The sequence below is a fragment of the Hipposideros armiger genome, unplaced genomic scaffold (genome assembly GCF_001890085.2).
Source record: "Hipposideros armiger isolate ML-2016 unplaced genomic scaffold, ASM189008v1 scaffold_13, whole genome shotgun sequence".
NCBI lineage: Eukaryota > Metazoa > Chordata > Mammalia > Chiroptera > Hipposideridae > Hipposideros > Hipposideros armiger.
The window spans coordinates 2,060,195-2,075,357 of record NW_017731363.1 but is presented as its reverse complement, the minus strand read 5'-3'; the positions used below and the strand labels follow the sequence as shown (position 1 = coordinate 2,075,357).

At 43.0% G+C, this 15,163-nt stretch overlaps 1 protein-coding gene across 7 annotated transcripts in view; it reads left to right on the top strand.

Moving 5' to 3' along the window:
* CTPS2 (CTP synthase 2) overlaps nucleotides 1–15,163 on the top strand; it is a 106,889-nt gene that overhangs the window by 61,645 nt on the left and 30,081 nt on the right. For all 7 annotated transcript variants that reach the window (XM_019666470.1, XM_019666462.1, XM_019666479.1 and 4 more), the window contains one exon: nucleotides 8,757–8,853. In XM_019666470.1, coding sequence (XP_019522015.1) covers nucleotides 8,757–8,853 — 97 coding nt within the window. The remainder of the gene's footprint in view (nucleotides 1–8,756; nucleotides 8,854–15,163) is intronic.

The window sequence follows — 15,163 nt, the reverse complement described above, 5'->3', positions numbered from 1 at the left end:
GAGTGGCCAGTAGCTGCAGTGAGCGGCCGTCCAGAAGCCGGCGACTGATCTGCCTCGCCCGGGAAGAGCGCAATGATGGTGCCAACTTGGGTCAGTGAAGCAACGTCCTCCACAACTAGACTGAAGAACAAAAGGACAGCAACTGGTCTGTTCCCCTTCCCCAATTCCCCAGTGCTGTTCCCATCCCCCCAATTCCCCAATAAAAGTCTTTAAAAAAATATATATATATATATAATTCAAACAAACAAACAAAAATGAGACTGGTCTAATACTCAGCCAAAAGCCGACTAACTTCAGTAGAAAGAAGTAGCCCCTGTTCCAAAAGGAATTGGACGAAAACCAGCTAGTCTCAAAAGATAACCTGATCCTGAAGAAATCAGGCTGCCATGCTAAATCGAGTACTTGCAGACAAACAAGAGACCGACAAAGAAAACCTTTTAACAAACAAGAAACCTCCCTAAACAGTCCCTGAATAAAGCCCAGAGAGCTTCCAAATGCAAAAAGCAGAAGATAGATTCCAGGTGAAACCTGGCCGTTAGCCCAAATGGCTTAGTGTGGCCTCTGCACCTCGCTGCTCACCTACTCAGATGTTGTCAGGGTGTAGGAAGTTTTGTTTGGCAAAGCAAGATTACCAAGTAGCATGGTTATTTTTCAACTTTTTAATTATTTGTTGTTTCCATATCTGCTTTTTATTTCTTATTACCCTTTTCTTTACCAAATATATTTCATTAATCATTCTGAAAACTTGTGAAAACACTTGACTTACTTTTATTCAGTTGGAAATACTTCAGACTTTGGAAACTGCCAGGATTTAAAATTGGAGACCGAATTTATTTCTATTGGAAAGAGTTCCATGAAAGAACTAGGACATTTCCAGAGGACGTTGATCTAATACTGATTGTAACTCCCAGGAAGGGGTTCCAGATCAACTTTAAAAGCACTTACAGCTTTTAAACACTTCCACACTTGTATCATTTTCTCTGACCTTTCATTATTGTGTACAGATTGAGACTGAACTATCGGACTGTATTTCTCTCTGATGCTTTTTAGTCTAAAACTTTAGGGACTTATTTACCTTGGACAACAAATGTGAAATCTTATAGAGTTCCTTAAATGCTTCCTGCCAATCCTAAGCACTTATCATTCCATGCACCTTTGCTGTCTTGTATATGTTATTATTCTTCCTTTTATTACAGATAATTTGACTTTGGTATACATTGTGTCGACTACATATTACCTCCCTTCTTGGAGTAAAGAAAGATAGGCATTCTGTTTTTAGTTGTAAGATTTTACACAAAAATATTCTGATTTTGGCAGTGTATTTTAATCAAGATTTTATAGATTTTTCGGTGTTTCTATACTTACACTCTGTTTTACCTGGGAGGAAGTAGGCTTTTGTTGAACGATCATAACAAGAAATATCCTTTTCCTCCAATACCTTTAAAAAGTTTTTTAAATCTGTAGAAAATTTGCAAAAATAGTCAATGAGCAGCAGTTGAACTTTCACCCAAATTTACTAATCCCTAACATTTTCTTTTTCTTTCTATGGATGGACACTCCCTCCCACACCCTCCCAATCATTTGAGAATCAGCCACAGACATCCAGACACTTCCCCACTAAATGCCTCAGCATCTTCTAAGGACAAGGACATTCTCCTACACAACCACAATGCCATTATCACAGTCCATAATCAAATCCCCCCCAGTTGTTGAAATAGCGTCTTATCATCTGTTCTCTCAAATTACCACGTGTGAGCTAGAATCAACATGGCAGTTATATTTCTTGAGTCTGTACTGAAGAAATAATTTTAATAACTATATATGATCTTAATAACTATATGATATGTAACTATATGACTTTAATAACTATGTATTACATGACAGATGACATATGTTATATATAAAAACATGGCATATATTGGATAATGACACATGTGTCTGTGTATAACATTAACTCCAAGAAAAACATTTGGAACAGTATCGGTTAACAGTGTTTTAGGCTACAAATCTCTCGTTTCAAGGGAAGACCTCTAATTAAAACAGGCTCAGTGCTGCTTGTTGTCAGAACTTAATGCTTGTAGTAAATGCTAACAACTTGAAAAGCAACCTGTGGGTCTCCTTAAATTTTCACTTGCTCCCCTCTGCCAGTCACATCTCCTGTGTCCTAAGTTTTTCCCTTTACCTGTGGACTCAGACGTGTGGGTATGCCTGCAGTGGGAAGCATGAAATCCATCAATAGATATTTGCATGAAACATTAACTAAAAATATATGGAGACGGGTGATAAATACAGGGTGTGTTCAAAAGAATGCATTTTGAAACCAGAGAACGGGAAAAAATGACAGGCACAAGATTGGTCATGGAAAAATGGGGAGGCAAAGGTTATTTATCACCTCTGTTCAATTGCTTGATCTTTGGACAGACTTCAGTTTTTCCTAGGAAAGCCAAGGGTAACATATTTTAACCGCTCCGGGCACCACAGTCCTCCACAGCCGTGTTATTCCACTTGAAGTCCACGGCAGGCAGAGTGCCTGGCAAAGCACCTTTGGGAAGAGGGTAGAGAGCCAGAACCCAGGTCCTGCGAAACAAATCATGTGGAATGCTATGTGTGAGTTCGTGTTGTCTTTGATCCTGCGATTTAGAGGAAAGCCTGACTAAAGCGCAGCTGCCCCTAAAAGGGAGCACCCTTCCCTTTGCCTGCACTCTGTGCCCTACAACAGAGCGCACCTTCTCTTCCACGTCCAGCCTTTGCTTGGGCTGTGAGGCACATCGGCTTGGGGGCCTGTCTGTGCTGCCCTGGGGGGTTGAGTTCCCAGAGGCCTCTTGATCGTAGCCCACGCTTACGGAGGGCTGGTTTTTACCGTGGGCTGTGTACTGCCCCCAACACCTGACCTATCATAATAACCTTGAGAAGTCCTCGCAGCACCCTTGTGAAGTGGGTCCTTGCTGTTACCTGCAGCCTATAGAAGCATTCAAGGACCTGTTCAAGGTCACATTGCCCAGCAGTTGTGGAGCTAGAGTTCAAGTGCAGGCCCAGCTGCACACTCAGCCAGGAGGAGGGCTTCTGTGAGGAGAGCTGGCCAATGTTAGTGTGAGGCCCAGAGGTAGGACTTAGACTTAAGTGTTATGGTCATACCCGAAGGCATGAAAACATTCTTTTCCTAATGGAAGTAACATAGGCCCTTCTTCTACTGGTGGAAAAAAACAAGTTTAAAAGACTGGAAAATATATACGTATTTACAGCACTGCTCAATGGGGTCACCGTCGTAGGTTCCATGGTCACGCTGCTGCACAGTGCCACAGGCTGGGAAGACAAAGGGAAATACAGTCCTGCAGTAGGTGAGAGGCGGGCCTGGGCACCGCGGTGCCCCTGCCCCAGAGCAGGGCGCTGTCCCTCCCCTCCTGTCTGCTGAAGTGACCCGCCTGCGGCTCAGGACAATCCATGGCATCTCAGAGACACCCCCCCCCCCACTGCTCTTAGGCCCACCGACTAGTCCCTCTGTTAGTTTTTGATAAAAATCTAGGGAGATTTCGTTATGGAGCACGTGATCAGAATCTGATCAAGTGTGTGCTGAACTCTGGTGGAGACAGATGAGCCCACACTTTAGTTTATGAAAGGAGGCACATCTATGAAAGGATGGAGGAGGTTGAAGTTGTGTACAGTGAAGGGCTGTGTTCATTTCCTACCGCGGCCATAACGAATTACTGCACACTTAGTGGCTTGAAACAACACAAATTGATTACAGCCCTGGAGCTCAGAAGTATAAAGTGGGTGGGTCAGCAGGGCTGCGTTCCTTCTAGAGGCTCCAGGAGAGAACCTGTTCCCTTGCCTTTTCCAGCTTCTAGAGGCTGCTGCTCACGGCCCCTTCCTCCATCTTCAAAGCCAGCAACATGGCCTCTTCCAGTCTCCCTCTCTCTCTCCTCTACGTCATTGTCACATCGCCATCTCTGACTCTCACCCTCCTTCCTCCCTCTTGTAAAGACGCTGTGGTGACACTGGGCCCACTCAGATAACCCAGGATAATCTTCCCATCTCAAGAGCCTTAATATCTGTAAAGTCCGTTTTGTCATAGAAGGTGACATAGTCACAGGTCCTGGGGACTAGGACTTGGACATCTTAGGGGGGCCATTATTCAACTTGCTATAAGGACTAATTGAAAATGAATGAACAGTCTGTAGGTTATTTATTTGGTAGGGTGAGCATAACCATGATATTAATTATGGGGCAGGAGAACTGGAGGGTGTCTCTAATGCATGAGGCCTTGTGGAATCGTAGGGGAAGGCATCTCAGGAAAAGTAATGAGATAAGTGTGCAGTGGGATTGTGGGGAGGGGAGCAGAGGGGCCATCGGCTATGGACCCATCTGGCTGAGATAGAAACCACAGGTTAGAGTATGTGGGGAGAGTATAGCTAGGGTGTTTCTGAATGACGTGGAACCTGAATGCCACATGGAAGAGTTTATTTGATGTGTGATGATAGGAGGCTATTGCTAGCAGTGCAAAACAGTAGTAGGTAACATAATATTGATATCAAATTGGTTCATACTTTATGCTCACCTTGATTATGACTCATAGAGACTCAAAATCAGAAGCAGGCTTGGAAAAAAAAAATGAACAGAAAACCTGATGGGCAGAAGGAAAGGAACAGGTTAGGGAAATCCTTGTAAGGAATACTTGAGGAATATTCTAGAAAGCCTGAGAGAATCACTGTGTATGTTGCCTAAGAGACTAGAAGTGGTGTGCTGGGGTGGGTGGGGGTAGGCTCCTCCAGTATCCCCAGATGAAATATCCAAAGGCAAGGGACGTGAGGGCAGCCAGCCTTACCAGGGCTCTTTAAGGTCACTCAGAAGGCTTGTGCTACTTCATGCGCTGCCACTCAGGAATTTCATCTTTGATAAGAGAGCCTAACTACCCTAGACTTTGTTGTTTAAGGCGCCCAGGACGTGTATGAAGTCTTGAACCCATTACTCTTTTATCATGGGCTGTGGAAACCTCGGTAAAGGTTAATTAGTGCATGTGTATCCTTATGTGGTACTTTTCCATCTCCTGACGCTTTATCACCACCAATATTCGTTACTTATTGATCCTTTTTTATTTTTCTTAAGCTATTTGGCTCGGTTCCAAGAAAGGACAGATCTATAGCGGGGCTCAGATGAGAGCCAGTATTTAGGCAAAATCAGAGTGGGCCGAGGCAATCCTTTGGCAATGGAAGAGGCATTTTCTTAGATGCAAGATCTAGGGAATTTGGGAAATGTTGGGATGAAAACTAAAGCATATTTGAGGGTCTTTTCTTTTACCACCCCAGTAATGATAAACAGTATGTTTTGAAACTGTGATAGTCTCCTGTCTGTTCAGGCTTTCTGTGGAAGGAATGCCAGGAACAAAGATGTTTTCCTTAATTTTGTTGCTCAATCAGGTTCCTGCTGACCCGCGAGGCAGTCATATTGTCATCTTTACAGCTTGCAGAATTGCCTGATAACCCTCCAAGGCAGCTGGTTGGGCCAGGCTTGGCCAGAGATGCACTGTGTCCTCTGTCTACTCAAACCTTCCCCTTCCGGAGTGTTGCGATTACCCCAGCTTGCGCCTGGCCAGGAAGTTCTCTGACTGATTGCGTGTTGGGTGTCCCAGGATGAGGCCTCCTAAGCCAGGCCAGAGAGAGTGGCAGCTCTCCTGTCAGTTCTGGCTCTGCTTTTCTCCCTTCACTCACGTTCAGGGCATCACTCAGAGTTGGAAAGCTGCTTCCCCCTGCTGCCCCCTCTTTTCTCTAACGTTTTCTTTGCCTTCTCCACTGGTTTCCATGCTAGCATGTTTTAATAGGAGGATCAGCATGGTTATTACACCTCGGGATTTCTTTCTGTGCTCTCATTTCAGGAGAAGGTTATATTTATTGCTTCTGAAAACGGCAGGGATAATGTGAACTAATACCCCAGTGGAAGACTTAAATAATACATTTCACTATTTGGGCTGTAGATTTGTATTTTCACTAAAATAATACCATGTACAAAGTTTTTAAAAAACCAACAGGTAAAAAAAAAAAGCCAATAGTTTCAAAAGGCCTTTAAAGAAAACATTCAGTAATCCTCACCTCCTCTCTACCACCCTCAACTTTTCTGGCTGTTTCTCCTGATACTTACTTCCATGTGTCTAAATAATGTTCTCATATTGCTCTGTCAGGAATTTCCAGGCCTCCTTCTATGTTGGAGGAGTCTTTAACGTTCTTGGGCGGCCCCTGTTCCCTCTTCATTTTCCTTCCTCCCCCTGCCCACTTTAATTTTGGAAATGTTTTCTGGTCTTGAGGTGTTTGTCAAGTTCATCCCAAGTAAGCAGTAATTCCGGCTTCCTGTTCTTAATTGAGTCATTTGACTCTGTTCTCAGTGGTTCACATTAGAACATTTCTTGAATACCAAATGCGCCAATAACTGAACATATTATGTTAAAAGACTCTTTTTGGGTAGATGGACCCAATGCAGTAAGAGTGGATTGAAGAATCACAGCACAATTATAAGAAACCAGGGGGGAGCTTATCGCTGTGGTCTTCCTGGATAGTTCAAGTTGTCTTAAATGTAAGTGGAAATTGAAGCTGTAAATAAACTTAGGAGTTCTTATAAATCTGTGGCAGGAAGCGCCATCTTATCTGAACCTTTCCTAGAAAATACATACAGGTCTGGGCTTTTGCAAACTGGAAGCTAATGCCCTCTGTCACCTCGCTCTAGTAATACTTAATCTAGGCATAATTAGCCAACCAAAGAAGATAGGAAAGAGAAGCCAAGGCCAAGAGCACTTCAGAACAGAGCACTCCCCCAGCGAGATGTGTAATAAATTTTTTTTTCTACACCCCTTCTCCTCCGTGACTCTTAGAGCAATACTTAGGGCACAGGGTTCATATGGCTTGGAAAATTCTCTGGGGCACTGATAAGATCAGCCACGTTCCTGGAAAATGTTTATTTCAGTGAATTCCAGTTGTTAAGGCTTCCTATAGAGCAATATGTGGCAGTTAGGGTATGAAAAAAAACAAAACCAGAAGCAAAGGTTTTATGAGAGGGAAGCCTGAGCAATTCTGTTAGAACAGGTTTACTCACCGAACTGTAGCCTGTTTCAACAACTTAAAAAAATAGATGATGGGGTGGGGGGAGGTAGAAGAGGGTAAAGGGGGTCAAATACATGGCGATGGAAGGAGAACTGCCTCTGGGTGGTGAGCACACAATGTGGTATACAGATGATGGATTACAGAATTGTACACTTGAAACCTGTATAATCTTATTAACCAATGTCACCCCAATAAATTTAATAAAATTAAAAAACAACAACATTGGGTTGTTGGAAAAGTCACGACACATTTTTGCAACAAAAAAACGGAAAATACGTCCTGACTTTTCCGACAACCCAACAGATGAAACAAAACCGTGAGACTGTAGTGAACAGAACTGAGAAAACAGCATGGCTAACGAGAACAAGCTTCTCATCATAAAAATCACGTGTTTCTGAATTTCGGAAGTAATCATAAAAAGAAATCTGAAATTATTTAGTCTGAGTTCATTGATTCATGCATGCATTCATTCCGTGGATACCATATGGCAGTGCCACATATGCAAGGGACTGTGAATGCAAAGGTAAGGAAAAGCAGCACTGTCCCAGCTCTCAAAGATTTCCTGTCTAGCACACGGAGCACTCTATAGACCCAAACTGAGGGGAGGGCATAGGTGGGGGACCCTGACTAGGCTGTGGCGCCTGGGAACATCCGCTCCCATGGAAGCTCATATTGGACAGTTGAGCTAAGATCTCAAGGTTGAGGACCGTGTCATTTAGGAAAAGAGGGTAGGGGAATAGGAGAAGGTGTCCTGGGCAGAGGAAAGAGCACGTGTCAAGTCCCCATGGCAGGAGGGGAGAAGAAGCACTTGAGGAACTGAAGGCAGGCCACGGTGTCAGAGCTCAGGGTGTGAGGGGAAGGTCACAGGAGGTGAGGCTGGAGGGCTAGGGCGGGCTGCTGCGTGTAGTGAAGGATTTCAAGCAGGAGAAATAGCACAAGTACGCTGCCTGCAGCGCGCAGGGTGTGGGGCGGCCAGTCAGGAAGGTCTGGCTGTAGCCTGGGTGAGGGGCTGTGGTTTGGGTGGTGGTCAGAGCTGTGGATGCATGCAGGAAGTCTGGAGAGGGTACATGGATAGGATTTGACAGATTGGGGGTGAGGGATGAGGAAGGGGGAGAGACCCAAGGTGACACTTAGGTTTCTGACCTATACAGTGTGCTAGAATGGATGTTACTACCTTTTTTTTTTTTTAAAGAATCCGTCTAATGGTTTTCTACAAATAAGTACTTTTGATCTACTTTTCCACAAGGATTGACAGATTTGCTTATGGAAAGCCTTTAGAAAATGAAGTGGGCAGTGGAAGAGGGTGATTAACATGGGAGGGATGTGAATACCAAAGTGAGAGGCCCCAGACAGACATCCAGAACTTCAAGTGTGAACATTGCCCAGAACTGACAAGTTGAGTAATGACAGGAGGAAGGCCATAAAGACGCCCCTGATGAATTTTTTACAAGTGATTTGAATGAAAGATGAGAAGCAGAGACGAGGAGGAAACATACTGTGAGGCCTGTGTAAAGTATGGCTGTATTTGAATAGGAAGATTGGAAGGAACATCAGATTTTATTGTTTATGGAACATCCTTACCCAGTGATCATTCCTCCAAAAGTAGAGCTTGAAGTTTGGGAAATTGCATGTTTACAAGATGACAAAACCAGACTCGTTTTGTTTTCTAAGGTGATCGATATGCCGGAACACAACCCTGGCAATTTGGGAGGAACAATGAGGCTGGGAATAAGAAGAACTGTTTTCAAAACGGAAAACTCACTATTAAGTAAGTTTCTCAGATCGTTTGTTTTATAAGATGTCTGGTGTCCTTTGCCTTGCCCCTTCCACCTCTCCCGCTTCCCTTCCAGCAGCCTCAGGTGTTCCGACTTCCTCTCGCCTGTGCCCCCTCACCTGGCTGGTCCTCCTGCTTCCCGGGTCCGCTCCCTGGAAGGGTTGGGAGAACATCCATGAACGCCCCTTCTCATTTGATCTCCATCGATACCCCGTCCAGCATCCTGGAGGTGACCTTCCACTGGGAGAACCCTGATTCCAATTCGGTTCTTTTGAATCCGGTTCTGTCCACCACGTGGAAACCCGCTCCCTGTTTTAATTGTTTCATGCCTGACTGGTTTTAGCCACTAATTTAGAGACTTCTCGAGGAGGAGAGCAGTTATGTCTCAGAAGTATATTTCTCTGTTCCCCCAGTAGCCCCAGCATGGGGAGAGGAAAATATGATGTATTTGTTGATCTGCTGACCTGATATTTGCTGATCTTCTACCCCGGATAAGATTATTCTTATTTCTGTGGAATTTTGCCCATAGATTAACATATTCTATGAGAATAACTTAATGTAAAAAAAAAACCCCAAATAGGGCCGGCTGAGTGGCTCAGTTGGTTAAGAGGTCGCGCAAGAGTGCAAGCTCTGAGCAACAGCGGTTCGACTCCCAGCCCGAGCTGAGCAGCCACTGAGCTGCCAACAGGTGGCAGGATGGCTCAGCTAAAAAACAGACAAACAAACAAACAAACAAAAACCCCAAAGCCCTTAATTCCGTTTAGTAAATGCATCTTGAGTGTCTACTCTGTGCCATATTACCATGCTAGATTCTGCACATACAGTAGTGACCAGGACAGATATCAGCCCTGCCCTCCCAGGGCCTCAAAACCATTGGGAAGAGTGAGATGGAAGGTGACGTGCACAGTGCTAAAAGGGCCAGCTGCAGAGGAGGGAGCCCAGGTTCCTGGGGCACCCAGCATCATTCCCGTGAAGTTACAAGAATAATGGAGAAAAACGCCTTCTTAACGCATAGAAGAATAAGACCAGAAACATGGGTTTCTCTTTTAAGGATGATAAACAGCTTCTAAGGAATAGCAAGGTCCCTAGCAAGAATGAAATTGAAAGAGGAAAAGTTTCAAAGTATACACCTTTCCCTACTTTCTCTGGATAATAAAACAGTCATCGTTCTCTAAGTGACTTTTTTCTTTAAGAATATAAGATTTTTTTCTCTTTGTGGCTATTAGCAGCAATTCTTTGGCTTTCAGATGTTTTCAAATACTTTGAAACTTTGTTCAAATGATTGCCTAAGTGATAAAACATAGTTAGAAATTTAATGTTTTAAAATTGCATCTGCTGTAAAAAATTCAGTGATAATCGTACTAAGCTTTTTAAAAAGAGCATGTGTTCAATATATTTAAAACTTTTATCTGTCTTGATGGAAATAAGACTGATTTAGGATTTGTTTTTCTTTACACTAGACATAAAAGTAATGTTGATGATTTTTATGAATTTTAAACATAACACCAAAGCTTATTGCTTAAATCTTTTGCCTGCCTGGAAAAAATTTTTAAACAACTTTATTGAGATGTAATTTACGTACTATGCAATTCATCTGTTAAAAGTGTATGATTTACTGTTTTTTTATTGATTTTCAGTTATGCAACTATCACCGCAGTCAATTTTTGAACATTTTTATCACCTCAAAAAGAAACCCTGTTCCCTTTAGCTGTCACCACCACCCCTTCAGTCCTAAGCAGCCATTAATCTACTAACTGTCTCTTCTGTACATTGCATATAAGGAACCATATGATATGTGGTAGTTTGTTTGGCTTTTTTCGTTCAGCATGTTTTCAAGTTACATCCATATTATAACATGTATCAGTCCTTCATTCCCTTTTATGTCTGAATAATATTCCATTGTATGGCTATATCGCATTGTTTATGAGTTCCTCAGTTGATAGACATTGGGGTTGTTTCCAGACCTGCCTTAAATTGCAATTATGCTTCACAGTTTGCAAAAGACATATATGAACCTGGGGTTCCCTGAAGGCATAACGTTTTACCCTCCCACCTGTGTCTCCCAAAAAGGTTGTGTTGGAGATAAGAGATAAGCATACGACCACTGTGTATGGCTCTATTGAGGATCATAAAAATATAAAAACAAATAGCACTAGGGCCGGCCGAGTGGCTCAGTTGGTTAAGAGCTCGCTCAAGAGTGTGAGCTCTGAGCAACAGCGGTTCGAGTCCCAGCCCGAGCTGAGCTGCCGCTGAGCTGCCAACAGGTAGCAGGATAGCTCAGCTAAAACAAAAACAAAAACAAATAGCACCATAGTATTTTGTGGGTTTTGTTTTTTCCTAGTCGGCCTATTTCTTTTGTAGGAGCTTATCTTTTTCCCAAGCCCGCACATTTCTTTTGTAGGATTTTTTTTTCTCTCTAAGCAGCCCATTTATTTTGTAGACATTTTTCCTGGTCAGCACATTTCTGCAAGAATGGTAGGAACAAAATACATTTGGCCATGTTGCCTGTGACAATAACTTATTGTTTTGATGCAAAGTATTTTGATACTATTCATTCTTTATATTTGATTTATAGGCCAATAATTACAATGCTCTGGATTAAATGGAAAAACAGGAAAGTAAAGAGGGTTTTGTTGTTGTTGTTTTTTAAAGTAAAAGATAATACTTTGAAATAGGACAAAAGCCTAAATGGCTGTATTACTACAATGATTCTAATTTTTATATTCATTATGAACAATTCTTCTCTTCTTAGTCACCTGAAGACTATGAATTTGATTTTTATTTTTTTTAAGCAGTTTATTGAGGAAAGATTGACATACAAAAAACTGTGCATATTTAATGTATACAACTTGAATTGCCGTTTTCCGAAGTGGAGATTATAAGTATACATTGATTTGGACAAAAACATAAAATCCATTGATTTGGACAAAAGTACTAATCATAATTTGCTGTATTTGTAGGAAATGTGTTCCCAGAGGCTCACTCCTGTGCAGTGTTGTGTGTGTGTGTGTGTGTGTGTGTGTGTGTGTGGTCTTGGTCTGGAAAGGCTTTTTCTTAGAAAGGACTAATGACAGTGTATGTGGAATTGTCAAAGCTGGTTCAAGGGTCTTTAGAAATAAGGTATCTTTCCAAACTGTGTATCTCTAACCCTTCTCCTAAGTATTAATTGAAAATTCATGGCCTTTTCCAAACTTGATCTGTCATGCTTAGTTTTTATATAGTCTTTTATTGTAGCATGACTTTTTCATGTATCTAGTCTTCATGTCTATTATTTGGGCATATAATTTTTAGTTGAGTTAGGAACTTTAATTTACATATTCATTTCCTATTGTTAAACGTTTCAGGTTGTTCCCCACATTTTGTTAGAAAAATGCTGACGGGAACACCTTGACACAGTGTTTATGTACTTTTGATTATTTCCTTGGGATAGATTTCCAGGAGTTGGACTATTAGGTCAAAGGGTACAAACACTTTTATGACTAACATTTCTGCCGGGTTGTTTGAAAGAAGAGGTGAACCAGTTCATAATGACATTAACTGAACTGTAGTGTTCTTGCTTTCTCTAGTGTTTTTGCTAGTATATTTATTATTTTTCTTTTTTTAAATTTATTTTTATTTTTTTATTATTAGTTTCAGGTGTACAGAACAATGCAATAGTTGTCCTTTTCACCCCTCACAAAGTAACAACCCCCCTCTCCCCCATCTACTGCCCTCCCACCCCCTATTATTTTTCTTCTTGCTCTATTAGCAAGAACAGAAAGGACCCTTTATTATTGTACTTTATTTTGCATTTCTTTCCACTGCTTTAGAGTACAAACTCCTCCCCCCCAAAAAAATGTTGATTTACTTGTGTGTATACTGCCCATATCTCAAGTCTCCGCTAGGACTTAAACATGAGAAGGGAGCGAGCTACCTGCCCGAAGTCTGTTATCTAAATGGTTTAAACCCGAGGTCCGTACATTTTTTCTTTGAATGGCCAGATAGTAAACATTTCTGGCTTTGAGGTCCTATGGCCTTTGTCTCAACTACTCAGCTCTCCCCCTGTAGCCTAAAAGCAGCCACAGGTAAATATGTAAATGGATGAGCGAGGCTGTGTTTCAATAAACCTTTATTTATGGGCACTGAAATTTGAATTTCATGCATCATGAAATATTCTTCTTCTTTTCACTCTTTTCAACCATTTGCAAATGTGAGAACCATTCTTAGTTCAAGGACTGAACAAAAGCAGTCAGGGAAATACTGTCTTGCCTTGGGGTTGCCATGCTTTGCGGAAATCTGGTCTAAACAGAATGGCAGGCTGAAGGAAGTACGCCTGAGGAGGCAGGCTGCTACCTTCCCGGAGGGGGTTCAAAGACATCTCCCCACTTGTCCACTTGCCTGCCTGCATGTCCTATGTAGTGACAGAATAAGGCCAAGAGGGCTTTCAGAAGCCATTTGCTCCAAACTCTGTATTTTTCAGCCGAGGGAGCAGAGGCCTGGGAAGCGGCTCCTGGTCAGTGTTTGGTCAGAACAGGCCTGGCCCACTCTTCTTACAGTTTCTAGTCTCTTTTGGAACACACGGCCCTGGCTGCACAGCCCACCACTACGATCGCTCACTCTCCAAAATTCAACTCTTAAAACACACATTTTACAATTGGTAAACGTGTCAAACGCTTTATCCTTCAGATCTGTATATTTTATGCCATATAAATTACACCTCAATTTGACAAATACCCCACATTTTATCTGGGAATGTAGATGGTAGGTCTACTTATAGTGACACTTTTACTTGGTTGACTAACTCATCAGATGGCTTTGGAAAAGCAGGGAGAAATGGTGCAGAGCAGTGAAGTATTAAACAGGGTGCTTTGAAGCGTGAAAAATCTAGAATGAGGTGTGGCTAGAGATGAGGGGGCCAGGCTCAGGTGAGAGGGGGGCCAGAGAGAGCACCAAGGAACTTTGTTATGAGAGGGTTTTAAGACTCCAAAAGTAAACTTTAGTGCTTTGCCTGTGGCTCGGCTGAGCACGAGACATGGGAAGATAATAAAGTGCATAGCAATTTAGACAAAGTTCAGAGCTCATTCAGGGGACAGCTGACAGCTTGTTTGATGTGTTTCCAAAATATTCCAGGCCCCAGGCTTAAATGTTTTGTCAGGTCCCCGACATGTTGCCAAGACTTGCCCTGGAATGGAAGCAAGTCTTTGTGCCAAGTGCAGTTTTTAAACCAAAGTGCCACCTACTGGAGAGAACATGTTTTTCAGCCCAGTCAGGTGACATGTTTGAATACAGCATACTCTGGTGTATGTGCGCTGGTAGGAAAGGTAGAGAAAACCAGTTGAAAGCGGTCCCAAATTCTACACGCAATTTGTGTAACTCTGCCCTCCAAATCAGCAACCAAATGGTTAGGGAGCCCTTGCCTTAGAAACAGAGGAATGCACAGGGGTGGAGGGGTGCAGAGGTAGCCTGGGCACACCGGGGGGCATAGGAGGAAAAGGGCCACCCCCTGAGCACTGTGCTGGGCCAGGGGTGTCCTTAAAAGTGAGTAGATGCCGTTTTGCTGTCTAGGGGTATCCTGACCAGTGGAGATTGTGGCACTAGGACATATTGGAAGGAGTCAGGAGCCCCCTGCCGGGCAGCGTACACAACTGGAGACCAGGTCCTGGTGGTTTCCCATCCAGAGTTCTGAGAAGGTGACCCTCATCCTCAGGGCAGATGACATGGGAACAGTGAGACTTGACGCTGGCAGACGTCAGCAGGCAGAGGAGGCCATGGAGAGCTCCTCGGGGTGACGCCATGGGATATGTGGCAGAGTCTAGGGTGCAGGAGACTGGCAGAGCTGGCCAGACACGGCAGGTGGAAATTGAACGCTTTAGGAAAAGATTTAATTCCTTTGGGGGACCTTCTGTGCATTTTCTCAGAATAAGGAGGACTTGACTAAACGCTTGGTTCTGCTTCACTGTAGGAGAAAAGGTTTTCTTCTGAGAAAATAGAGGCAGGAGGCGAATCAGGAAGGCCCTGAGTGAGTCCCAGTCTTAAGGATCTGGGTAAAATGCATGGCATTGGAAATGCCGAGTGGTTCAATCTCAAATTTGAAGGAACTGGAGGTAAGGGGAGACAAATTTTCAGGGGCTGGAAAAATTGCTTTTGCTTTCTTGTCTCTTATCAAAGCATTGATAGAGAAAAACAGCTTCTTGTTCCTGGTGCGATTAGATTCTTAGGAAGTTTTGTTTTTTTTTAAAGATTTTTATTGGGAAATTGGGGGGATGGGAACAGTGCTGGGGAATTGGGGAAAGGGGAACAGACAAGTTGCTGTCGTTTTGTTCTT